Source organism: Crotalus tigris, unplaced genomic scaffold (assembly GCF_016545835.1).
Source record: "Crotalus tigris isolate CLP2741 ecotype Arizona unplaced genomic scaffold, ASM1654583v1 scf7180000023718.2468807, whole genome shotgun sequence".
In the NCBI taxonomy this organism is placed as follows: domain Eukaryota; kingdom Metazoa; phylum Chordata; class Lepidosauria; order Squamata; family Viperidae; genus Crotalus; species Crotalus tigris.
Window position 1 is genome coordinate 1,302,742 of NW_024100137.1, and position 26,095 is coordinate 1,328,836.

The 26,095-nt window shown below is 36.0% G+C and overlaps 1 protein-coding gene across 6 annotated transcripts in view; it reads right to left on the bottom strand.

Annotated features, from left to right (window-relative positions):
* Positions 1-6,111: 6,111 nt before the first annotated feature.
* Positions 6,112-26,095, bottom strand: part of PRKACB (protein kinase cAMP-activated catalytic subunit beta) — a 70,818-nt gene continuing 50,834 nt past the window's right edge. For all 6 annotated transcript variants that reach the window (XM_039320963.1, XM_039320964.1, XM_039320962.1 and 3 more), the window contains 7 exons: positions 24,685-24,783; positions 22,634-22,716; positions 19,100-19,226; positions 17,911-18,006; positions 17,097-17,219; positions 11,446-11,610; positions 6,112-9,052 (listed from right to left, as the gene is read on the bottom strand). In XM_039320963.1, coding sequence (XP_039176897.1) covers positions 8,927-9,052; positions 11,446-11,610; positions 17,097-17,219; positions 17,911-18,006; positions 19,100-19,226; positions 22,634-22,716; positions 24,685-24,783 — 819 coding nt within the window. In that variant the 3' untranslated portion in view covers positions 6,112-8,926. The remainder of the gene's footprint in view (positions 9,053-11,445; positions 11,611-17,096; positions 17,220-17,910; positions 18,007-19,099; positions 19,227-22,633; positions 22,717-24,684; positions 24,784-26,095) is intronic.

Sequence of the window (26,095 nt, forward strand, 5' to 3'; positions counted from 1 at the left end):
ATGCACATACACACACACACAAATATAAGCTAATAAAATACATACATCAGCCGGAGAATCATTAAAAATCCCTCAACTCAGGCAGGAAATGGGTTCCATCATATATCCAGGGCTCTGGATTTGAGCACAGGGCCTTGTTGTCTATTCCCTTGGACTTGGCAGGCAGAATCTGAGATTGGTGGCAAATATCAAAACCCTGAGCCATATTGCATTTTACATGTGATGACCGTGTTGAATTGCATTTGGAAATACACTGGTAGTCAGTGTATCTCCTGTAGGAGAAGACTGCAGTGAGTGAGTAGTCTTAGCTCCTAGCATGGTAATAATATTTGTGGAGACGATTTTGGAATAATAAAGGGTTACAAACTGAATACGAATCAACTATGTAATGTGGCTACCAGAAGATAAACATAATTTTAGGCTGAATCAGCAGAAAAAGGGCTTAAAATCAAGTCTTTGACTGGACCCGGAAACCTATTGCTAATCCATTCAGAGTCCTCAACCTATACCAATGAAACTGCTTCTTCTGCTCAACGGTCAAAATTGCCACGTGACTGCAGTTTCCAAGTCATCTTCCAGGGTAGCCCCATATACATATAATGTGTGGAAGCAATCTAAGTATGCAAGCTTGCAAAGACATCTTAATCCAAAAGAATTTGTAATTTTCATGCCAGCTAAAACTAAGCAGAGACTTTCTGAGCTATGGCTTCCACTTATTGCTTGAGGGGTAGTTTTCAATCCAGGTTGATCCCCATTAGAGACAACTTAGTATTGTCTTCAAGCCTGACCAGTCATCTACAAACATCAACTCTGTCTTGCAGGGAATTAGTTTGAAGTTGTTTTGACTAATCCCACAACTCATAATAGTAAGGACCCCTGAGCATACAAAGCCCATATTAGATAAGCCTATTGTAACTGAGAAAATTACCAAGAGGGCCTTTGTGTGGACTTCTTCAGACCTGCATAGTCTCACCACCATTACTGTAATACATATAGCGGGTGAGTTGAACTATATATTTTCAGGCTGGAGTATACCAAAATATTTCATAAAGCTATTTTCAAGATCCAATCTGGGTCGGTCACCGGGACCAGATATTTAATCTTCCAAGCTTTTGGACTCCTGCTGCAGCCCATTCTCAGAGAACTTCTCTCCAGCAGAGTATATGCTATTTTCTTTGAAATTATGCAATTTTAAGTAGTTTAGTAGACAGTTGTGAATGGTCTCTTTTCCCATTTGGGAAGTTCATTCCACTTCTTACCTTCTACTCCAGCAAGTCTTTTAAAAAAGAAAAGCAGCTTCACAACTTTTCAGGGACTGATCTGATTCATACGGCCACCTTGAAGTAGAGTCACAGCTTGAGTGTAACACTCATTTATTTCCCTTTTGAATGGAGTGACCATGATACGATTTTTGTGATTTCAGGACTGGTAAACTGTTCAGCAGAGGGACCTTGGTTGAATGGTGTTCTTTTCTTTTTTCTACTTTTCTTTCTTCTACTAGATAGTGGAAGTCACCAATTGTTTCATGATCTAGGAATTTGGGAATGAGAATGGGGTGATTTGGAAATACCCTCACTCTTATTGATAACATTCATAGATAAGGCAGAATATAAATCCTTTAAATTTGATGCAGAACAGTGAATCAATGTTCTTGGTTTCTTGTTCTCTGTACTTTAAGATTGGCAGATGGAAAAACAATTATTAAAGATCTTCAAACTACTTTTAAGGAATTGGGGAGTAGAAACAATTATATAGAAGTGCCATTAAATATGTTATTAAACTACGGCTATGTAAGTATTGAATTGCTATGATATTTATCTATATAGGGAATCTTAAGATTGAAGGCTGGAAGGTATAAAGTCCAAAAATAAACAAGTGAGGTCTGAAAGAAAGTCTTACGTTTCATATGGATGATTTTGTCTAAATTGTGCTTGTTAATTACATTGGAAATTATGAAACTAAGCAAAAAAAAATATAGAAAATCCTATGACTTGGATTTGTTAGGTGATTATAGGTCTTTGATGTCAGGTATACATTTTCTCCTTGCCCAGGATGTGAAGATCTAGCCTTAAGACTTGTAAGTTTTTCCCCTTGCTGTGATAGTGTGACTTCCCCAGTTCCCTGTTTTTGAAAAAGCTAATTTTTAGAAGATTTTGAAAACGGTCCTTTAACGTTTGATTTGAACAAGAAGAGGAAGATAATTGGAAGTAGTATATTGCCCCACATTGAATGACTGTGTTTTTCAAACATATGCATGATGAAGTAATATAAAAGTATTCCTGTCAGAAATTTTGGAGCACACATATCTTACACGAACATGCTAATATTGTACAACAACCACAAGGTGGAACTGCAGATCTTAGTTCTTTCCACTCATTAGATGTCCAACTAGTAATGACAGGAACTGTAACACATGATAAAAGAAATTTGAGTTGGCAGAAAAATGTAGGATTCAATGAAAAACTTTCTAATATGATGCGTAACAATTCCATACTACATTTGGGGAAAATGGTCAGTGAAATAAAATACCTTTTTGGTCTGGCAGCCCTGTATCCTCTTAGCTATGTTTAAGTTTATACATTAAAACAGGATTTTTTTTCCCTCAGATCTTTTCAGGCCATAGAAACTATTAGTTGTTTTAAAAATCCAAGACCCCTATCAAGAGGCAAGGTGGTGAGTCTTCATGAGCACAAATGTTGCCTAAGAATTTGAAGCTTCTGACTACGTGCCCCACCCTTTCCTTTCTACATTAGAAAAATTGCTATTCAAATTATTTTTTTTTTAAAAAAAGTCCAGTCCCTTATGGAATCTCATCAAGGTCTTGAAGAACCCAACAATGAGCAGAGCACAGTTTAAAAAACCCTGCATTAAGCTACTTAATTTGTCCTAAATACACATGAGTTCCTTCCAAAATATTGCAGAGGACTAAATTCATCCGAATCCTACTTCACATAGCTAAAAATAAAACTTTTAAATAAACATTTGATTTTTAAATAAATACTCATTTTATTCTATATTTCTTTTAAATTATGTTTCTTTGTGGAACAAAAAAGCTTTAGTGTGGAGTAATCGTGAGTTAAGTTCCCTATTCTCTGCATATTCCTTTAGAAGGATTTACTCCTAAGTAAGAATAGCCTTACATAGCAAATAGTTCAAACTCTCCAGGGAAGCAAAAGTTAGCACTCCTTCACTGGATATGTATAAGTAGACACTGGACAGTATCACTTGTGAAGGTTTCCTGGTTATAATTTACAATAGAATCTTTGTTTAGGATTTCATTCTGAGAAAAAATTAGATGTGTTTTAGAAACTGCTCTGCTCACATCTAAGTTCTTATAAAAATTATTGATTGCTAGATGGTACCTGGCATTATTTTTATTCCAACAAACAGTGTTTGTTTTGTTTCTTATTAGCCCAGTTTTTGTTGGTAACTCCCCAGGATCAAAAAAGCCTTCTTTTTTGTTAAAGTGTAATACTTGCAGTTTATGTTTAACTATTTATTCAAGTTCTAAATTTAGTTTTCTATAGCTAGCAATGGGGACATCTGCAGGAGGCCCAGAAAACTCAAGATGGTAGTCATGACTGTGCTATTAAAGCCTTGTCTCTTTGTATAAGTATGCACACTCAGTACACATAGAAAAGGTGTCGGTTACTCCTGTTATCTTGACTTTTTTGACTTCCCCTGTGGATGCAACTGATTAGCGAAGATTACAGCTCCTGTTTTCTGATGGAAAGGGACTCTCACTTCTTTCACATACTAATCTACTCGCCTTTTTTTTCTTCTTTATCTTAGTCTTTCCGTGATCTGAAGTTTGGGGGTGGTGGGAGTGAGATAAATAGCTTGACTGTTGCTATGACAATGTGTGTGGGATTCAAGTTCTCCTTGCAATACAAATCAGGAGTCATCAAGAGATCTACTACTACTACTGTTTATGGCTGTCATGGATTTCTTTGTACATATATATCACTCATTTTTATTGGATAACAACCCTTTGAGAGATGACTCATGCCAGTCCTCTTCAGCATTGTGTGAGATGCCCCCTGAAGAAATTAACACTAGGCCTCCTTAGCAGAACTTAAGGCTTATTGGACCTTTATTATTTGAATGGAAACTCCAGTCAAATATGGGGAATTCCCTGAGTTTTATTTAGTTCCTGGCAGTTTTTTGTTTTTTTTAAGATGTGTGTTTTATTCCCACTCCTACTGAATTATAGTTAAGGAAAAAGCATAATTAACCTTGTACGTTTCATTTTAAGGCACCATCTCTTTTCCAAATCTGTGCACAGAATTAGGACAAAAGTTCAGCTTTTGTTTGGTTCTTCTCTTCCTGAATCTATAAAATAAATAAATAAATAAATAAAATCTCTACCTACCTACCTATAAAAATGTTGACAAGAAGTAGGAAGAAACAAGAGATCTAAATGGCGAGAAGATAGATGCTGCTGAAAATGTCCGTTAAAAGATAACAATAGATATACATAGCATCTCAGAGAGGCAGTGTAATTCAATGGTTGTAACTACACTGTACAAGATCCACTAAACTCAGTAGGACCCGCTGATAGGCAAATACACGCAGGATTGCTTTGCATATGCATAAAGTCCTTCTAGCATTTCTGTAATTTAGATTAGGCACTATAGGGGTAGATTATATTTGTACACACATATACAAGCAGAATTTTAATGCTTCTACTTATTACGCAATCTATGTCTTGTGATTATGTTAAGATGACACTTGCTGATTTTGCTAAAGTTATTCCTTAAACATACTCCCCAGAACTTCCTAGTTTGAAAACTAAATAAAAGAAAAAAAATGGGATTGGGTGAGATGGGATTAATTAAAGTGAATTAAGAAAAATGTAGTTTATTTATTATAAACATTTTGTTATCTGACCTGTTTCTGCCTTGAGATATACGCCCCAATATATTCTAAAAATCCCAATGTTCCAAGAGAGATTCTTCCTAAGATTGGTACTTGTATATCTTTGTCAAAACATAATCCATCTAAGTAAGCTGCAGACCAAGATGGCACAAAGATTAAATGCGTGTTGTGATGTCATAAGCACTGGGATTCCTGAAATGTATCCTCAGATCAGATACTAATAAATACATGGCAGAATCTGCACTGTGCAATCACAATCCAGAAGATCTCCTGCAGATAGAAGTGGAGGATATAAGTATGCTGAATGTTTTGTTTCATAGAATAGAAATAAACTCTTTGCTGTGTAGGCCTGTTGATACCAACTAGAACAATGTTTGGGAAAGGCAAAAAAATTGTAAAACAAATCCACTAACACTTTCTGGAATTGGATTAATATTAATTAACATATGCGTATATGCAGGAGTTGAATAAACTTAGTAGGAGCTCCTTTCCTTGGAATATCAGGAAAAATAGCTCTGGTATCTGATAAAGGAAAACTTTCTTAACTTCTAAGAGAAAATATATCTGCAAGGGAAAAAAAATGGAGGGGTGGAGGAAGCAAGACAATTGGGAATTGTGCTGATAAAAATAGCTTGAATCCAATTGAGAAATATCCAGAAAAAGCTCTTCCACCCTCCCCATAAAAAAGCACACCTCAATTAAATGGCAAGTACATTAGATTTCTTATGGTCTCAGAGTTGTAATATAGATCAATTGTCCTTGCATTCTTTCTAATGTTAAGTCAAGGATGGTTGGGAAATTGTCTCTGTAGTCGCAGAACATAGTAAATCAGTTTGTACCATCTTTCTCCTTTTGGCAATATATTTCTGTTATTGGAAGATGTGTGAATCATGCAGCAGACAATTGGAATAAGCCATGATTTTTTTTGCATTTTAAATTTTATATACTCCCACTTCTATGTTTACACAAGTCCAGTACCAGTTTGGAAGATTACAAACTAATGTTTTCAACCTTGGCAATTCTAAGATGTGTGGACTTCAACTCCCAGAATTCCCCAGCCAGCCATGGCAAAGGAGAATGCACAGTGGGATATACTACCTCATAAAAAAGCAGCGCAGTCTTTATGCAGTGTTGTACATAATTTAATTTGCAGTTCTGTGTATAAACTTTTACTGTATTGCACACTATTGTTAACAAACTAATTATTTTCAAAGAAATCAGTAAATACTTAAAGGATTTTAAAAATAAGGGTTTTAATGCAGCTGGAAAAAAAGAAGCAATTTACTTAATGAGATACATTTTTTTATGTTGAAAATGAGTTACATACAGCTAGAGTACAGTTAAAAGATACCATACAGTCCAACACTTAATTCCTCAAATTGTGTAAAATTAACAAGTCTCTACTGTCAAATATACAGTATTTCATATGATGGAAAAGGTTTTTTCTGTTTTAGAAATTAGACAGAGGCATCTTTATCTTCTTGTGGCTTTTATATATTTAAAATGATAGGACCATTTAGCACAGTGCCAAATGTGTACTTCAACACAGTCTTCTTGCTGCCCTCCAGATGTGTTGGACAGAAATTCCCTTATTTTTTCAGCATGTCCAGTGCTGGCAGGGAGTGATTGTTGACATATCTGGAAAACAGCATGCTGGAAAATGTGTTTTCATGCACTGTGAATAGCAACTTCCTTATATTTTGCCCAACCCCTTTCTGTTTCAATCTATTACTCCCTTATTATTATTATTATTTATGTTTACTGTTTATTCCCGACAATGTAAAATATTTAAAGAAGCATAAATCAAAAGAATGAAAAGGGTGTTTCAAAATTGTCCATCTAAAGTTGAGAACTTAAGTATGCTAGAATCCATTCCATGGACATCCAGAATGAAGCCTCACACTTACACATACTTAAAAATTACCCAATTAAACTATTGGCTAAAATTCATACCAGAATTTTAAAAAAATGATCTGCAACATTTACTAAAATCCATGAACAAATTAATGAATTTATTGGATACAGCTAGCATACAACAGCATGTCCTCTGTCTAGATGAAATAAAAAAAACTCTAACCCTTTTCATACAAATAATTGTTTTATTTATTAATGTGACAATATAATACATAAAATTTGCTACTGCAGATTTTCATAGGCATCCTCTTGCACGTAGACAGACAGTAGTGGACAAAGATGGCAAACAACTAACAATGATTAGCAAAACTGCCTGACAAATTAAAGATGTGCAGAAGATTGTATGATTCATCTTCTTTTAGACTGAAAAATGTCTACAGAGGTTTTCATTAAAGGAGTGTCACAGAGTTTAAAAGGAAATAATGCCAATTGTCTTACATTATTGGTATTAGAGAACCCATTGATTACCTAGCAATTTAGATCAATTTGGTAGAATAATCCTTCATTCTTATAGATGCATAAATTGAACACAAAACATTAGCCTAAGTGTATTGATGTGCCATCTTAAGACAGGCTCTCTTGGGATAAATCGGAAGTAAGTGCCTAACTAAAAACTGCATGGATACATTTAAAACCACAAGGACCTGTGCTGAGCTACTGATCATTAAAAACACTGAAACAGAAGTCTGAAAAAGTGCTGGAAGCAAGCACATGGCAGCAATATCTATACAGGTCAGTTGATGAGATTATATGAAACTTAATTCAACCCACTCAATTCTTTGTGCAACCATAAATTTCATTTCGCCAAAAGAAAAATATGTTAGAAATGAAGACACCACATCACAGATGGTGGCAGTTTCAAACGTTGTCTCTTTTCTATACGAATGAATTGCTGCTGATAGAAACCATGATTGGAGCAGCATTCCATCCTTGAATTTACTAATATAGTATACCAGAATAAAAACTTGGCATTTGTTTCTTTTATTCTTCACAGCTAACAGAAATACCAGGTTTATCTAGCAACTTATCAATATTTTAATACTAAATTTTCAATTTGCTAAACCATTCATTCTCATAGCTAAAGAGATAAAAAAGATGCTTTCACCCCCTTCAATAAAAAAAGGGTTGAAATGTGAAATACTTCAGGAGCCCCACTGACGTTACTAAAAATCAGTCCTAGTCTCTTGACAATACTGACCAAATCTTTTACAAGTTCCAGGCTTTAAGGTGTTTAAAACCTATTTAAATAGTCAATTTTTATATGCAAGTTACTAAACATGATTAAATATGGTCCAAAGCCCAGACTGGATAGAATTGTTCCTGTTTACTGAGACTGTGCTACTTATGGCACAGTACACTTATAGCATATTAACCTACTGCCTAGGAGAATAACACAAACTATGAGGCAGAGAGAACTGCCAGCAATGTAAAAACCAAGGCACAGGCCTAGCTACTGTACCCTACACAAATTTCCAATTTTGAAAATAGGTTTGGTCAGTCTCCAGGAAGAGATCCTTAAATCAATTAGCATATGGTGATAAATACTACTTTCAAAATGCTAATGAAGTTGGCTAGGTTTAGATTGTTTTACCAAAGTAAACAAACAAAAAAAAACCTACTAAAAGAAACCCCTATGAACTGTAGCCTCACGCACAAAGATGGACACAGAAGGATTGGCCAGCACAAACTAGAAGCAACATTTACCTTCCACTTCAGTCCAACTCGTATTAGCCCAAACACCTTCAGTTTCATTCATACGCATACATTATTCAAAATAAAATGGAGCATTCTTGAGTAAAAGGCTACTTCATTTTAAAAAAGTGGGTCAGAGAAAAGAGGAGAAATTAACAATACACAGAAAACAAAGGAAACAATAGAAACCAAAAGGTTAATAGGAAAAGTGGTCTATATTCTGTGTAACAGCACAAACCGTGCTTGCTTAATTGTGCCTAGTTATAAGGGTTGGTGCAACCTGCACACATGGAAGATGGCAATAAAGACCTCAGTCAGCTTTGTGGAATGAAGTAACTAGGTAATTGTTTTGACATATGATGGTCTCAGCTCCACTTCATGAGTTAACAGAGTGCAAAGACCCCAGTATGAGCCCTGATGTCCTCTTATCCTCCAACAAGTACTAAAAATCAGCAAATTCTTTTGCACATTTCTCTGTTAGAGAAACACGGATATCTTCTTCCTCATAGTCATCAAAGTTGCTGGTATCTCCCGGGCCTCGACATTTTGGTATGAATGGAGCTTCTACCTATATAATTAAAAAAAAAAGCACGAACAGTTAATTGCTAATCTGAAGGAATTAAATACTAAGACTGTGGGAATTAAAAACAAACAAACAAAGCCTTCAAAAACAATCATTACAAGGACTATTTGACAGGGAATGAAAATACCCAAAAGAACAAATATAAATACATTGTGTCACCCACTGTGTGAATTAAGGAGCTACATAGATCAGGAAACTGCCAAAATAACAAAATTAATGTAGCAAAACTGAGTCAAAATATAGTACAGAAAATTAGAACAAAACAAAGTCCAAAATACTGAAAGAACTAAAATGCCATTTATCAAACACCCCTTCCCCAATCCTTCAAAAATGTATATATGGAAGAAACAGGGTGGTATTAAAAACCAGGTTAGCAGGACAGTGGAATGCACTGAAAAGATGAAATAATTGAACACTGCATAAAGTCTTAAAAAATCATAACCTTCAAAGCCAACGAATGCAAAAGGAAAATTCAAGAAGTAAACGAAACAGAAATACATGGCCGAGAGGGATAAATGATGCAGAACTTTTTGGATCATTTGAAAAATAATTTGTAGCATCTCAACAAATGCTCAAGTCATATGATCTGTTTACAATAAATCATTGTTTATTGGTTTTACTGTTGAAATGCTGCATTCTTGTTCGTTATTTACAACTGTGTTATACAGAAAAAGTGATTTTTGTGAGTCTAAAATCGCTAACAAAGTAGATTCAAATAAGATCTGCAGAAAAGACTGCTTTGTGGAAAAAATGAATATTAATTTAAGAAAGCTGAACACATTTAGCTTAAAATTCATTCATGTAAGACAATTATTATTAGAAACTCAAGTCTTTTTATGAATGCACAGACTAATGCACAGGGTAACTACAAAAATATAAAACCTCACACAAGTAAACACTACCTCATCAAACTTGCATCTGCACAAAATGGATCCTGATAATAAGATAAGTAAGAGAGGCTAATTTAAATGTTGCCATATATGGATTTCCCCTCCATGCATCCTATAGTTTACTACAGGTATACCCAACTGTTGACTCTAAATGTTCACCAAGATTGTCAAACGTTGTAACAGAATATATTGTTACTGAACTAAATTCAAAGTAAATCCAGTATTGTTCTAATCCTGCTTACTTGGGGATTGTAACTCTCTATGTCTAATTCAAAGGTCGGGACTGCCCTGTGACTAAAAAAAAAAAAAACAGAAGAAGAAAATAAATGCATACACTTGGTCTAATGTTAAGGATTAGCTATATAATCAAATTCTCTTATAGTACATTTCCCAAATACTGGAAATAAATAAGCCAACTGTATAAGCCATATTTTGACACTTGGTTTCCAAAGGTAATACCAACTTATTTTTTTTCAAAAAAATTTATTTCAGGGTCCCCCATAGGCATAAAGACAATTCTGAAATATTTTAATATGTTATATCTATATCTATATCTATATCTATCTATCTATCTATCTATCTATCTATCTATCTATCTATCTATCTATAGAGAGAGAATGATTGGGATAGAAGACTAATGAAATACATTCTGATATTCAATAGAGAAGAATAGAAATATAGAAAATCTCACTTGAAACAAATAATGTAGAGCAGAGATAAGAATGTTTCCATTCTTTGATAAAAGTTATATTTAAAAATTTTCCCTTCAAAATAAAATAAAACCCCAAGTATTATTTGTAGCCTGTCTTGAAATAATTAATACATCATTTATTACAGCTATGCTGTACTGTCACATTGCATAATCCTGTAACGAGCTTCTTTTTATACATTATTTTGTATTGGATTTGGCTTTTAAATAATGTTTTGTAAAATAGCATGCCTATGAACTTTGAAACGATCGTATGACTATTAGAAATGCTTAGCGCACAAAAGATCAATATAATTTCTCAAAGTAATTTGAAAAATTACTTAAAAATTACTTAAGAAAGTTAAAGATTCCCAAAATATTTTAGAGAAAAAAGGATAATTTTTCTGATAGAAAATACTAGTAAATATTTCACTTCTGCATTAGTGGGAGTTAGATTAGGAATCATCTTTGTCTCTCTGTTACTTAGGTGAAGAAGAATACACATTATCTGTAAATGTGGAGCAGTATTTCAGAGAAGCTAATAAAAGAAGAATACAGCTGTACTGGAAATCATTTGATATCAAAAAGCAAGTAGAGATTTGTACAATTAAGACAGGAAGGAACCTTTCTGTTTTTGAACAGAGTCAAGATGGACTGATTCAGGAACCTGCTGATTCTAATCTTATGATTCTAAGGCACAGAATACTTTGGAAATATTCTCTGTGTTTTAAAGGTAAAAGCAGATATAGGCCACCTTAAATAAAAAATAAAAAATTCCTTTTAAAGAAACACAAACTTACTTTTCTCTGGTAAATGGCAATCCAATCTGTAGTGGCAAACCATTTGTGGTTTTTAATGTCATTTACTCCATTCTTGAGATTTCCATACCGCTTGGTCAAATCTACCTGGAGTAAATTTCTTAATAGATCCTTAAGATCTGAACTGAAATGCGACGGGAAACGTACCTACAAAATATATCCAATAAATTTACTGTAGCAATATATATGCTGTTATTTGAAAAAGAGGACAGATATGACATCTGAGTTAGGGATGTATGGTGTAAATCCAAATGCCAATATTGGATATTTTTATACTATTGAATATTTCCAGTGGAGATAAAGCCTATCAAAATCCAAACAGATCTAAGTTTTCTTTCATAGGGTTTCTTTAGAGATTTTGGGTAATACAGATACTCCTCAAGTTACAACAGTTCATTTAGTGATCATTCAAAGTTACAACTACATTGAAAAAAGTAACTTATGGCTATTTTCCACCTGACTGTTGCAACTTCCTCATGGTCATGTGATCAAAATTCAGACGCTTGGCAATTGGTTCATATTTATGACAGTTGCAGTGTCCCGGGGTCACGTGATCAGCTTTTGTGACTTCCTGACAAAGTTAGTGCAGATTCACTTAACTACCATGTTACTAAGTTCACAAATGCAATGATTCATTTAACAACTGTGGCAAGAAAAGTCGTAAAATGGGGCAAAACTCATTCAACAAATGTTTCACTTAGCAACATGAATTTGGGGCTCAATTGTGGTCGAAACTTGAGGACTACCTGTACACGGGTTTCCTAAGCTTCCCAATTGTTCCACGGACAATTTATGAGTATCAGATGGCACAGAGTGTTTTTTTAGAGGTCTGCTACTCCAGAGACAGATATAGCGTTTTATCAGAGCCGATTTGTGTGTGGGGGGAGAGGGGGAGAACAGCAATAGAACTTTAATAGATTCATATTTTATTTTCCCAGGGATTTAGTTCTGTTATTGCTTCCCCCCAAATAAACCCTATTTTGTGGAGGAGTCTGGAGGAAGAATGATTCAACTCTATTCCAATCAGAAAATTATTTTTCTTGTAAATACTCTACTTTTTGTCAGAAGAAGCCCAGAGATACACTGCTAATATGAAACAATAGTTGTCTTTACATCATTTACTATGTGCTTTGCCCTCAGCATGAACTGATTTCATGTAAAGAATCATGTGTTAAACCTTAGTCCCTTTTATTCACAGTAAAGTTATGCCTGTTTCATCACTCACAGGTTCCTTTTTATGTCAGATAACATTTATACACAATATAAACACATTAGAAACTCATAGTAACAAAAGGAATGTACCGTAAATGCCGGCGTATAAGGCGACTTCCGCAAGCGCTGAAATCGGTGCCAAAGATGGGGGTCGTCTTATACGCCGAGTCGTCTTATACGCCAGAAATACTGGTAGTTTCCGGCGTATAAGACGACGTTCTAGGAATGCGGCCCGGCTATAAAGACGGGGGTCGTCTTATATGCCGGGTCGCCTTGTACGCCGGCATTTACGGTAGTTAAATAGAACACTGCGTACATAATTATAATCCATTCCTAACACCAACAAGTAACTGAACAGAAGAATGAAGACAGAACTTAATTCCAAATGAAACCTAATCTAGGGCGGTGGTGGTGAAATGGCACAAGTAAAACAACTGTATTCTGAAAGAGACACAAGACAGATTAATAACGATCAATGAAAGTTAGTCTGTACAAACTGGAGAAAAATTTGAATGTCAGAGGAAAAAGAAAGGAAATGTCAGAAATCAAGAGCATAGTCAAGCCACAAATAATCACACTCTGACTGGGAGTATTTTCAAATGTTTGGTTCCTGTTCAAACCGAACAAGAGCCCCATGAAGCAGTATTCCCATGAAGTCCTCTGTATCACCCAAAAGTAGAGAATAACATTGCAAATAAATGCACTATGCCATACATACAATGCGATTCAGAAAAAAAAGTGCCACTGTTTTAAGCAAACCTAGTCACCGAAATTAATACATCCCTTAAAGCAGTAGTACTTCCTTTTTTGTTTTGTTTTATTTTGTTTTCCAGGCTCACAGGAAAAAAAAATCAGATTAATTTAAGGAATAGCATAGAAGCGCTACAGTCACCCTTGTGTGAGTCAGAAGTTCTTCTTCCCCATCATTTGCAAAGAATGTATTGTCCTTGTCAGAACTATCCAATAGCAAAAAGCAGGTGCAGCAAAATATGAGACATAACGTTTCTTCCCTAACAGTATATGAACAGAAAGGCAACAAATTGAAGGCTCAGCAGACTGCTAGTGTCACTTCATCTTTCTCCCTCTCCTGCCTGGCTTTTGCACTAGTGTGTGTGTGTGTGTGTGTGTGTGTGTGTGTGTGTGAGAGAGAGAGAGAGAGAGAGAGAGATCTGACTATCTGTTTTTATGTACACTTCAGAGGGAATCTCATTTTGCTCTCTGAGTCACACAGTTTTCTTAAGCCATTGAATCTGGCTTTGAGCTTGGTAAAGTCAGATATGCATCCCTTCACTACAAAAATGGAAATTTCTTCATCATGACATCATGTTCTATATGACTGAAAGAGGAGTTGTTTTCCAGCAAGGGTCACATGTGTGCTGCACACTTTTTTATAGTAACACCCGTATCTTGCTTCATTAAATGAACAAATAAAAATAATAATCTTCTCAAATTATTTTAGAATAGAAAAAATATCACATTTTAAATGTTGGCGGTCTCTACTGTATTCTTTCACTGAATCCCAAGATATTCCAAAGCAAATACACATTACAGTTTGGACTATGATTTGTCCTTGTGTATAAAATATAATGTTCTTCATTAACTCTTATCTATGCCAAACAGATTTCTGATCCAGATTATGTAAGTTCTTCTAATACCAAATCAACTTATAAGGGGTTGTAATGGTACTTAGCAGGTAATAATATCTTTGAGTTTACTGAAACAATGCTTCTTCTTCAGTATAAATTTTCTTTATGTAGCGAGGCTGGCTGAAAGGCTTTGCAGGAGCCTGCCCGGGGAGAGGGAAGCTCGGACAGCTGCTGCCGGTTTTGGGCGTGGCGGGCATGGATTGGGTGGAAGGAAAGAAAAAGGAAAGAAAGGGGATGAAAGTGGTTGCTGTTGCTGTTGCCGGGGAGAGACCAGGTGAAGTTGAAGAGAGATTTGAGGTTTTAGCTGATCCCTTTCTGTGAAGGAGAGAGTGAGAAGGTGGAGTTTTATTGCTTTCTTTCTCAGGGAGGATATCCCAAGCGGAGGCAAGAGAGAGAGTGAGAAGAGAGAAAGTTGCTGGGGTTGCTAAATTCAGATTTTAACGATAAAGGAAAGGGGGGAGGGGTTTTGACACCGATGAGACCTGAGACTGCGAGCGACAACAGAAGAGAAGGAGAAGCTGGTCGTTACTGCTTTGGAGACTAGCGGCCATCCAAACTTTGATTATTGTTACTTCTGCAAGTTATAGACATTGTGGGGAGTTGCCCTTGTGGGGCGAGCTGTTACTGCAGAACGCTGACTACCTTCGTTCATGTTCCTATCGCTGCCTGGAGCCGGGGTTTTCCCCACCCCACTTGTTTCCAAATGGTCACTGTGAAATCATTTACTGCTACTGTGACTGCCTGGGGCTGTTAAACACCGGCACGCATTGACTATCAGGGCTAGGGGCTGGTCATCTTTGTTCCTGAAAGCCCCCCTTTGACGATGAGTATCTTCCACCTCCTCATTTCGCGTGAACTTCTGCTAGAAAAGACTTTACTAACACCTTGAGAGCGTAGCTGCAGAGTACTAGGGAGAGGAGCGGGGCCGGGAGGGCCTGGGCTTTGGCGGCCTCTGAGGGAGTAACGCTACATTTACAATTCTAAAATCTCTAGCAGATACATTTCTATAAATTTCTGAAATGTAACATAAATTTCTGAAATGTAAGATGATGCTTCAGTTATTTATTAGAACAATGATTTTATAAAAGTTTTCTTTCAGCTATATCTGATAAATTTCATCTAATGACATTCAGCAACTAGTATAATTATTGTACAAAATAATGCAACTTTGTGACTATCAAAAGTTCATCTCTCTAATATATTTGGTAACATTGATTGAATTTGTGCAATTTTTACATCAAAATAAAGGTACTGTTTATGAGCACTGATGTGGGAGAAATATTTGTACTGTTTTATAAGATTAGTTTTGAGTTCTAAAAGTGCAATTTTCATTGCAATATTAATTCATTTTTTAAATAAATAAAAGAACTGGGTAGTTTTAAAAGTTTAGTTTAACATGAAGGATGATGATATTGTTTACAACCTGAATGAACGTAATCTGTTACGTTCCACTGAAAATGTAGGAACTTTGGGGCAAATCTAGTAATCACATGAATATTGTGGGCAGTAATTGTGTTTCTGACAGTATTTCTCAATCTTGGCAATTTTAAGATTTGTGGACTTCGACTCCCAGAATTCCCCAGCCACCATGGCTGGTTGGGGAATTCTGAGAGTGGACATCCACACATCTTAAAGTTGCCAAGGTTGAGAAATAGTGCTTTACATGCTAAATTCATATAGTGAAGTGGACAAACTATATCCCTGAAGCTTTCCTATGAGTTCTAAGTCCTATCCAAATGAATACATATAAACTAATAGTTTTTAGTGTCTGCCTTTTCTTTATCTGCTTTTTCCTTTACCTTTAAATAATATATCTGAATATGACTGAACTCTTAAAATTACTTTTCACCAGAAATTATTTCTGATTAAATCTTGGAATATAATACTAACATATATAATATATTATGTCATTTATAACCCTTGCCATTTACTTCCTTATCTGGTATTTTCACTTCAATTACATTTTTTGCTAAATCCGTGAACTATTTGTACAGTGGCCCCATTTTAAATGACTGTTTAACATTTTGTGAATACCAGACACATCACTAGAAGCTAAAATCATAAGATTACATCTGGTTTACTTTGGCCATGTCACGCATGCAAATTCATTGGCGAAGGCAATGATGTTAGGAATGGTTAGCTGAACAAGAAAGGTCAAGGAAAGAACACGCTGGGCTTGAGAACATCAAATCTGATACAAAGTTGAATGTCCAACAATTAGGAGAAATTGTGCTAGACAAGGTAGCAAGAGAGCACGCCTATAAAGTAGCCAAGATTTGAACACGACTAAATAGTTAAAACAATAACATTATGTGAGCTAGACTAGGACAATCTTAAACTCACATATTTTCATTTCCTTCTATTCTTGATACTTTCACATATAAACACATTCTGTTTCTTATTTTCTTTCAAACACAGAGCAAGATAAAGAGGCACATATATCTATACCAGAAACATAGAAAGGATTAAATCAAGAAATTCTCCCCACCACTTGCTTTCAGGTGACTGAATGCAACAATTTAATTGACAACCATTCCTGGATGTTTTAAATGCTACTCATTAGAGCTATTTAAAGATGATTTGAAAATGCCAAAAGAAGTGGTTAGTCAACAATTTAGCAAGGTTAATTAACTAAGGACTATTTGAATTAAGGGACAATTTTTATTTTTCTCTAACTTATCAAGAGAGGAAAAATGTCCAATTTTGTTCCTACTAAAAATTATATAAATAGAGTAGCACAAATGTTGTGTGCACTATTCTCATAAAAATGCTTACCTTTCCAGAAACAATTTTTTCATAAATCTGGATTGGTTGATCTGCAAAGAATGGAGGATATCCAGCTGCCATTTCATAAATTAACACTCCTAAGGCCCACCAATCCACTGCTTTATTGTAGCCCTGATGAAAAGTATTGTGATTAGGTCTAATGATAATACCTCAATAAACGTTAGCATTAAATAATCATACACATATATATACATGCTTCAGGAATATAAATGCTTCATATTTAGACAATATACACATAATTTTAAACATTTTATTATCATACTATTCAATAAATAGATGTTTGAGGATAATGTCCAGGACTGAAATAAATGACTAAATTATATATATTTCACAAAAAAGTAAATAGAAGAGACTCTTCGACACAGCAAAGAAAATCAAAAGTTGTTTCTAAATTATACAGTTAGTTTACTTGCATGTACGTTTTGTAGTTTCACTGGTGAAGTGCAAGTCAAGAACTACCTATGTAGAAGTTGACCCTCATGCTTCAAAGAGTCATAAAAGCATCCCCTGTAAAGAGTGCTAAAATCATCCCCAGTAAAGACTCTTTACCATTTCCTGAAATTAAATGTGTTAAGACTTTAAGATGGCATGTTATAGAATACTGAGAAATATTTTGGCTTGAAGAACTTGACTAAATTATTAGATTCTACATGAGAAAATATCATGACAATATTTGATAATTATTACCTAAGCCATGCATGGGTTAATTTGAAATTTCAAATGAAACTTCTTCCTAAGCATATTTAGAGCAGTATTTTCCTTTCAGCAATGCTTAATTAACCTGCTAAGTATTTTCAAATACCTTGCTAAGAATTATTTCAGGTGCCAAATATTCTGGAGTCCCACATAACGTCCAGGTTCTACCTTTTACTCTTTTTGCAAACCCGAAATCTGTGACCTATGAGGAAAGAATGACTGTATTTCACAAATAGAATAACAGAAATAATAATAGAATAATATTTCTCATGATTTATTTATAAATTAAAATAAAACCAAATTAATGATAATAATATACATAGGTATCGAGAGGTATTTAGACAAACGGTTTTTTTGTATGTCATAATGGAAACAGAAGAACAGTAGTTTTAGATGTAACTTTTTAATCAAACAAGGCATGATGGGTAACCAATTTATTTATTTATTTATGAGACTTATATACCGCTTTAAGTGCAAGCACTCTCTGAGCGGTGTACACCAGTAAGCAATGTATATATATATATATATATATATATATATATATATATATATATATATATATATATATATATATATATTTACATTGCCCCCAACAATCTGGGTCCTCATTGTACCTACCCCGGAAGGATGGAAGGCTGAGTCAACCTTGAGCCGGTGAGATTTGAACCGCTGACCTGCTGAACACAGTCAGCTAAAGTGGCCTGCAGTACTGCACTCTAACTGCTGCGCCACCTTGGCTAATTCTTAGAAGCATTAAAAAGTAAGAATTAATCCCGAAGCATAAACCTCAGAAATGCTATATTCAACTTTATGGAATGTCTATAACAACATTAAGCTTTTGCTTTTAAAAAGCAGAAAGTAAAAACCAGGGCTGGGCAATCAGTTTTGGAGCCCCAAAATATTTGGCTGGCTATCTGGGGGCAGGAGTGTTATGAAAAGGTGGGAAAGGTGATTGACACACCTATTTTCTCTTAGCACTGAACAACAGCAGCATCAAATATAAGCTGAAGGTTTTCAATCATATAAGCTGTTGGGCCTCATGCATCACTTGGATGCTGAAAGAATAAAACTGAAAGTGTTGCCCCAGTTAGAAAAGGTTACCAATCACTGATATAAGCCAATTTAGATCAAACTCAGCATCTATTTTATTCTCCTGTTTTCTTCAATATATATTTTAATTTATTAAACTGATTTGTAAAAAAAAACTGATTTCCTTTCAAAACACTCTTTAAGTATTTACTACATCTCAGCTATAGAAAACAAAATATTCATGTCTATAAATCATTGTATCCTACCTGAATATATCCTTGTTGATCAATTAAAAGATTTTCGGGTTTTAGATCTCTATAGATGAGGTCTAATGAATGGAGGTACTCAAATGTTAGTACTATCTGAGCTGCATAAAATCGTGCATGTGGTTCACTGTAATCAATGAAAATATTAAGTTGTTAAAACTGGTACTTTTTTACTCAGACAGAAGTACAGTCATTACCTTTCAAACACAGTGGATAACACTCATACAAAAATCTGTGAATTGGTAGGAATATATCAGAAAGTATATGTTCTGTTCTACAATGATTGCAAAATGAATTCAAAAGTACATATATAATACAGTTTGTCCTTATTTAGCAGCCACAATTGGGATTGGCAACTCTGTCACTAAGTGAAGCAGTTGCTAAGTCGCAAATCAGATGACCGTAACTTTGTTTTCCAACTCAAAACTGGCAAGAGTAATCAGTTTCATACCTTCTGCTTTTTTTTGTTTTGTCTCCTAGCCACCACCACCCTCTTTGGATTGCTCATCCCAGTGCTGGATAATTAACAAAAAAGGTATTAATTTTTGCATTTGGAGAGAAAGGAATCAAAGGAGAGTAATCACAGCAAAAGTTGAAAATGGTGTCCTCACTGTGCCTGCTTACTGTATTAATTTCTAATCCCATCATCTTAAATCTCTCTGCTCTTCAAGGAAGGAGACCTCAGCTAGGAGAGATTGTCTACAGAAATTGCTTGGTGACAGCCTTCTTTTCTGGGATGCAAGAAGAGAAAAGGAGCTATGGTAGGCATGTTGGGGGGTGGTGGAAGAGAGCAGGGAAGTACCAAAGTGACCTGGGCATCAAAAGGGTGGGGTGGAGGTGGATTGGTATTTCCACTATCTTTTTGTAAAGGAGTATGTCAGTGACCTTGGGGATAGAGGAGAATAGATGCTGCTTAGGAAACAGTCAGACAAGAGAGGCAGGATCCCTCAATAGTTTGTCAGAGAAAAAAAAACTTAGGAAGGACCTGCCCTAATGAATCAAACAATTAAAAGCAGCGATTAAAGTCTGTACTTTCAGATTTGCATGATTCTGTTAATGTAGCCGTAAATAAAGTTGAATTAATCTAGTTTTGTTTCCAGTCTGGTTCACCTGGGAGGACTGAAACTTGCTTTGCAGATTCAGGCAGGAGTGGTGTATTTGGACAGGAGGGAATTGGCAAGAAGAGATGGGGGTTTCCAATTTGTGCATACTGTGGGGGGCATCTCTAGTCCAATATGGGTGCTGGAAGCTAGTGAGGAGGAAGTGGTGAAGGACAGGGATTCTTTGACGGCTTGTTGCATGCAGCCCAACTGAAGCACACTGGTGAGATGGCTTCCCTCATCTGCTGCTCCTGTCCAGAATTTGCTTGGCTAAGAAAAAGATCAGTCACCCCTAGAAAGATACCATCAACTCCTGCACATCTCTTCTTGGCTGGCTCTGGAACTAAAAGGACCCAAAGGGACACCATCTCGGCCACATCTGAAGTCTCTGCCCTGGCATGCTTGCAAAGAGAAGATGTCTACAGGCAGTTTGCCAACTGCCCTTAGATTGTGCCAGCTTGGGACCTCAGGCAGCCTTTTCCATTTTGGTGGGAGCTACAGAGGAAAGCTAACTGGCCTTGGCAAAAACATGAAGCTATCTTTATGGATGCTGCTTGGCTAGGAGGAAAAGTTTGACTGAGTGAAAGGAGGGGACTGCAGAGAAACCAGGATTTGCTAAGTGACTGCAGAGCTGCCTTTCTTTCTGTGTAGTGCCACCAGACTTTGGGGATGGCCATCTTTCCCCTAACTATGGCCAGGGCTTTTTTTTGTCATAGAATGCCCAGAACGGAGTTCCGGCACCTTTTTTGGATGGAACCTTGTAGGGTAGACAAGGCGGGTTGTATAACGTGTGTGAGTTCCGGCACCTTTTTTTTTTTTTTTACAAAAAAAGCACTGACTATGGCACTGTGCCACAAGAAGCCCCAGATCAGAAGAGAATAAGCAGGCGCACAATGGGGATTACACTGGCTGTTTGCCAAGCAGCTGCCAGGATTAACACATTGCATTTTTTTCTATGTGTATTCTCCACTCTTCTCCGATCTCTCCAAGCTGCAAGAGAGAGAAAGGAAATAAAAACAGGCCAGACCCATTATTGATCATAGAACTGAGGGAAGCTGCCAATTGCATAAATGGTTGTAAATTGGTCATAAAGTTATTTTTTCAGTACCACCATAACTTCAAACAGTTGTGGAATGAGTGGCTGGTAAGGGAGGACTATCTGGATCAGATACTACCTATTTCAATACATACATACATACATATACATACATATATACATACATACATACATACATACATACATACATACATACATACATATATCTCTTCAGGCTGGTGTTTTCAGCTTCGTGCTTCGAGCAGCAATGTGTGGTCTTAGCTGTTTCTTCCTTTTAACTGCCAGTGCGGGTATGAACTGATTGGGTGGGAGCTTGGCTGTGTTCTGATTGGGTGGAGGTGTGTTCTGATTGGTTAGGGGCTTGGCTGTGCTCTGATTGGCTGGGGGGGTTGGCTGTGCTCTGATTGGCTGGGGGGTTGGCTGTGCTCTGATTGGCTGGGGGAGTGTTCTGTTTGGTTGTGCTCAGGTTAGTCTGAGTTGCAGAGGGGTTTAAGATTTTGAGCTGCCTTGCTATTTTTTTGGCTTCGCGTTCGTGGTTGTGCCTCCTCTTCATGGAGGGTGTCAGTTTGCTTCATGTTTGGATTGGAGGGGTTTAAAGTGGCTAATGATGCAGCTGTGGTCTGGCTTCTGGTTTGTGGTCGTGCCTCGTCATCGGTGTGGCTTTGGGTTTGTTTTTTTGCGTGGATGTGTGGTGGTGACCTCCTGTGTGGTTTTTGTGAGTGTGGGTCTGGTATCATTTTTTGTGTTAGGGAGTCGTTTGTCAATAAGGTCGGGTTTCCAAATGGCTGGTAGGCGGGAGGTATCATCTCGCTTGTTCATGCTGTGTGGGCGTTTTTCTATCTCGATGGCTTCTCTGATTATTCTGTTATTAAAATGTTCACTTTTGGCAATGGTTCTGGTATTTTTAAAGTCAATTTCATGGTATTTCATAAAAATACCAGAACCATTGCCAAAAGTGAACATTTTAATAACAGAATAATCAGAGAAGCCATCGAGATAGAAAAACGCCCATACAGCATATACAGAAAACATATATATAATATAACGGTAAAAATAAAAGAGTGATTCCTGGGTGTATGCATACTAAGAAATAAAACGTGGCACCAGGAAAAGTTAAAACATTAAAAGTTTTATAAAACGTTAAAAGTTTAAATATAAAACATTTAAAAGTTTTTTAAAAAACTTTTATTTCTTAGCATACACACACACACACACACACACACACACACACACACACACTAAAGCAAAACTTGTTTTTCAAAGCTATTTCAGAAAGTTTTCAAGTTTATGCTGAGGGAAGTACATCTTTTCCCATATAGAAATCATTTAGGAATGATAGTGTATACTTTTCAAAATAACTTATTTGTTCATTCTTACCTGAACCTTCCAATTCTTCTTAAATGTGAGAACATTTCCCCTCCAGGAACATATTCCATAACCATATATAAATTGGAATTGTCCTAAAATATAGAGAAGCATAGATGATTGAAATTGTAGATATACTTTAAAAGATCCAAATATATTTCAGGCAAACAACCTGGTTATTTAAGCACTCAATGTTTCTGAACACTGAATGTGGGGGAAAAAAGAGCAGGGTGAAACAGAGAATACCTGGCTGAATTAAATGACCAGCCTTACTCCATTATTCACAACAGAAGGACACAAATAGCAATAATGGCAGTAGTGTGTGTGCATGAGAAAAATTCTACAGATTTAGGGGAGAAATACATATAAAAACATATAAAAACAATGTATTTTTCCTCACAACAACTTTATCATATAGAGATTTTGTACACAACTACTGATAAGACAGATAGACCTCGTTTAACAACAATTCATTCAGTAACTGTATGAATGGTGCTGAATGAGTGGTATTTACAACTGGTCCTCATAACTGTGGCTGTCACAGTGCCCCTGTGGTCACATGACAGTAATTGCTAACGACTGGCTGGCAAATATGACGTCGCAGCATCCTCTGGTTATGTGATTGTCATTTGGGATATTCCTGCTGGCTTCCAAAAACAAAGTCAATGCAGAAGCTGGCAGGCGTTCACAAATGGCAACCACAGGGCATCATAGTTAACAACAGTGTAGGGTTCACTTAATGATGATAGCCAGAGGTGCTGGTGGTATGATCATGTGATGTTGTGCTTTATCACCACAGTGCTTAGTGAGGGAAATTCTAGTTAAAACTACCTTTGTTGTGAAGACTGCCTGTATGCAATTTTAATTTATTTACAGTTACATTTAAATATTTGCCTGGAGAATTTAATTTTTTTTCTGATGCCATTCTTTGTTATATAACTGTATGCAATGAAAATTGTTCCATTAAAAAAAACAACTAGGACAATTGCTAATAAATTCCATTCAATGTTATCCCCCATGCCACAGCAAAATCCATGGTGATGGATTTTATAACAGATTTATTTTAAATAATCCATGGGGTTATATTCTCCCTGTTTCCTATACCACTATCAGGGCCACTTATGCTTCCTATTTATATTTATTTTAATTCTATCCCGCCTTCATTATTTTTACAAATATCTGAAGACAGTGAACATATCCAACACACTCTCTTCTTCCTATTTTCCCCAAACAATAACCCTGTGAGGTGAGTTGGACTGAGAGAGTGCGGCTGGCTCAAGGTCACCCAGTTGGCTTTCATGGCTAAGCAGAACTAGAACTCACCAACTTCCTGGTTTCCAGCCTGGTACCTTAATCACTACACCAAACTGGCTCTATTAACATCAACATCTTTTGTCATTTTTCTACTCGAAAAAAAGGCAACTTCAAACTGTATTTAAAATTAAACCCAATTTTAAAATGTCTAAACAAAAATGGATTATAAACAAACATTAAATTAATGAATGCCATTAATTTATAACAACTAGTTTGTCAAGAGCACTTAACTGATAATACCAGATTTGGACATCTAGATGATAGATAGATAGATGGATAAATGGATGTAACAGCACATTACTTTTCCACATTCTGGTTTACAAAGCCCATATTTTTATTTAAATAGTGATGCATGAATGTGACCAAAGAAGGAATTTATCTATTTCAGTGTTTCTCAACCTTGACAATTTTAAGGCATGTGGACTTCAACTCCCAGAATTCCACAGCCAGCATTGCGGGCTGTGGAATTCTGGGAGTTGAAGTCCACATCCCTTAAAATTGTCAAGGTTGAGAAACACTGCTCTATTTTATTAAACTGACATTGTTTAATCTATAAAACTTGCAAATATATTATATGTGATTAAATTAGTGAAGCATCTAACATCTGCTTTTACCAAGTGAGCATCTTCAATTATCTTTGCACCAGTCTTATTTGGGAAATAAACTTTTTATGAAAAAGGTGGTACCCACTGGGTACTACAGGACAAATTATACTAGGAAAAAGTGTTACTTTCTAATCCACTTATTACCTTAAAAGAATACTCCAGTCTTACAAGAAAAGGAAAGTTCACTGCTTGTAATATTCTTTTTTCATTCAATGTGTGTTCTATTTGCTTCAGTTTAACCACCTAAGAACAAAGTCCATTTTAGAAAGAATTCAGAACAAAACATTTAGTAAAAAAAAAAATAGAAAAAGATCAGTTCTAAAAGATGATAATGAATTCAGTTCCAAATTCAAATAATGTTATTTTCTGATGAATATGATGATTCAGTTTGCATTTGATAAGTGGTTCAATGCAGTGATCCCTAACCCCCAGGTCACGGATCAGTACCACTCTGTGGCCAGTTAGGAACTAGGCTGCATAGCTGGAGGTGAATGGCACATGAGCGAGCAAAACCAAACCATTCCCCGTCCCGCTCCCCCAGGTCCATGGAAAAATTGTCTTCCATGAAACTGGTCCCTGGTGCCAAAAACGTTGGGGACCTCTGGCTTAATGAATAAAAGAATTATGAACTATGTTTCATCTTTGGCTTCCGACTATATATAAGCTATATAAGAAATAATCTGAACAAATACAGTTTGTGAATGCTTGCAACAGGTTACAGTGAGAGTTTAGAAAGTTCATTTCATGCATATCATATAAAGTAAAAAAAGACCTCATACCCACAAAAAAACTTATATAAAACGATGTATTTCATATTACTCTCTTAGTTAAACTATAATATTTGATTATGGGAGTATCTTCAGGGAGAAAGAATGGATGACGATGATAGTGAAGATGATGATAACAATAATTTTGAGGCTCTTGCTTAGAATCTGAATCACTGGAAAATACCCACACAAAGAATAATCTCAACTCTAATGCTAATTACATGAGCAAACAGTATCTGAAAGTGGGAGTACCAAGACCTGATTCAGGCTAGACAAGATAAAGCAGTGTCTGGAAGCCCTACGTCCCATGAATGTAGAATGACATCTTGCTTTTGTCACAGTTTTACAATTATTCCTTTGCTGATATTTACATTTAATTTAAGACCTGTCAATACTTATTTTCTTTCATGTTTTTATATCATGTTTGTTTTGTTTTGTGCCATCAAGTCAGTGTTGATGTCTGGAGATTACTTGGACAAATCCCTGCAGGGTTTTTTGGGGGCATGATTTGAAGTGGTTTGCCACTGCCTCCTTTTTAGGGCTGAGAGAGTGTGACTGGCCCAAGGCCACCCAACTGGCTTTGTCTCTAAGCCAGGACTAGAACTCATGGTCTCCTAGTTTCTAGTCTGTGTCTTAACTAACAACTGCCCCAAACTGGCACTTATCACAAAGGGAAATCTTTCTGAAATAAAATTATTCTGTGGCAAATGAAATGTGAAAGTCAGTTAAACAGCTGTCATTTATGTTAGGGTGGAAATGATATGACATGTACTTGCATCCAATGTCAT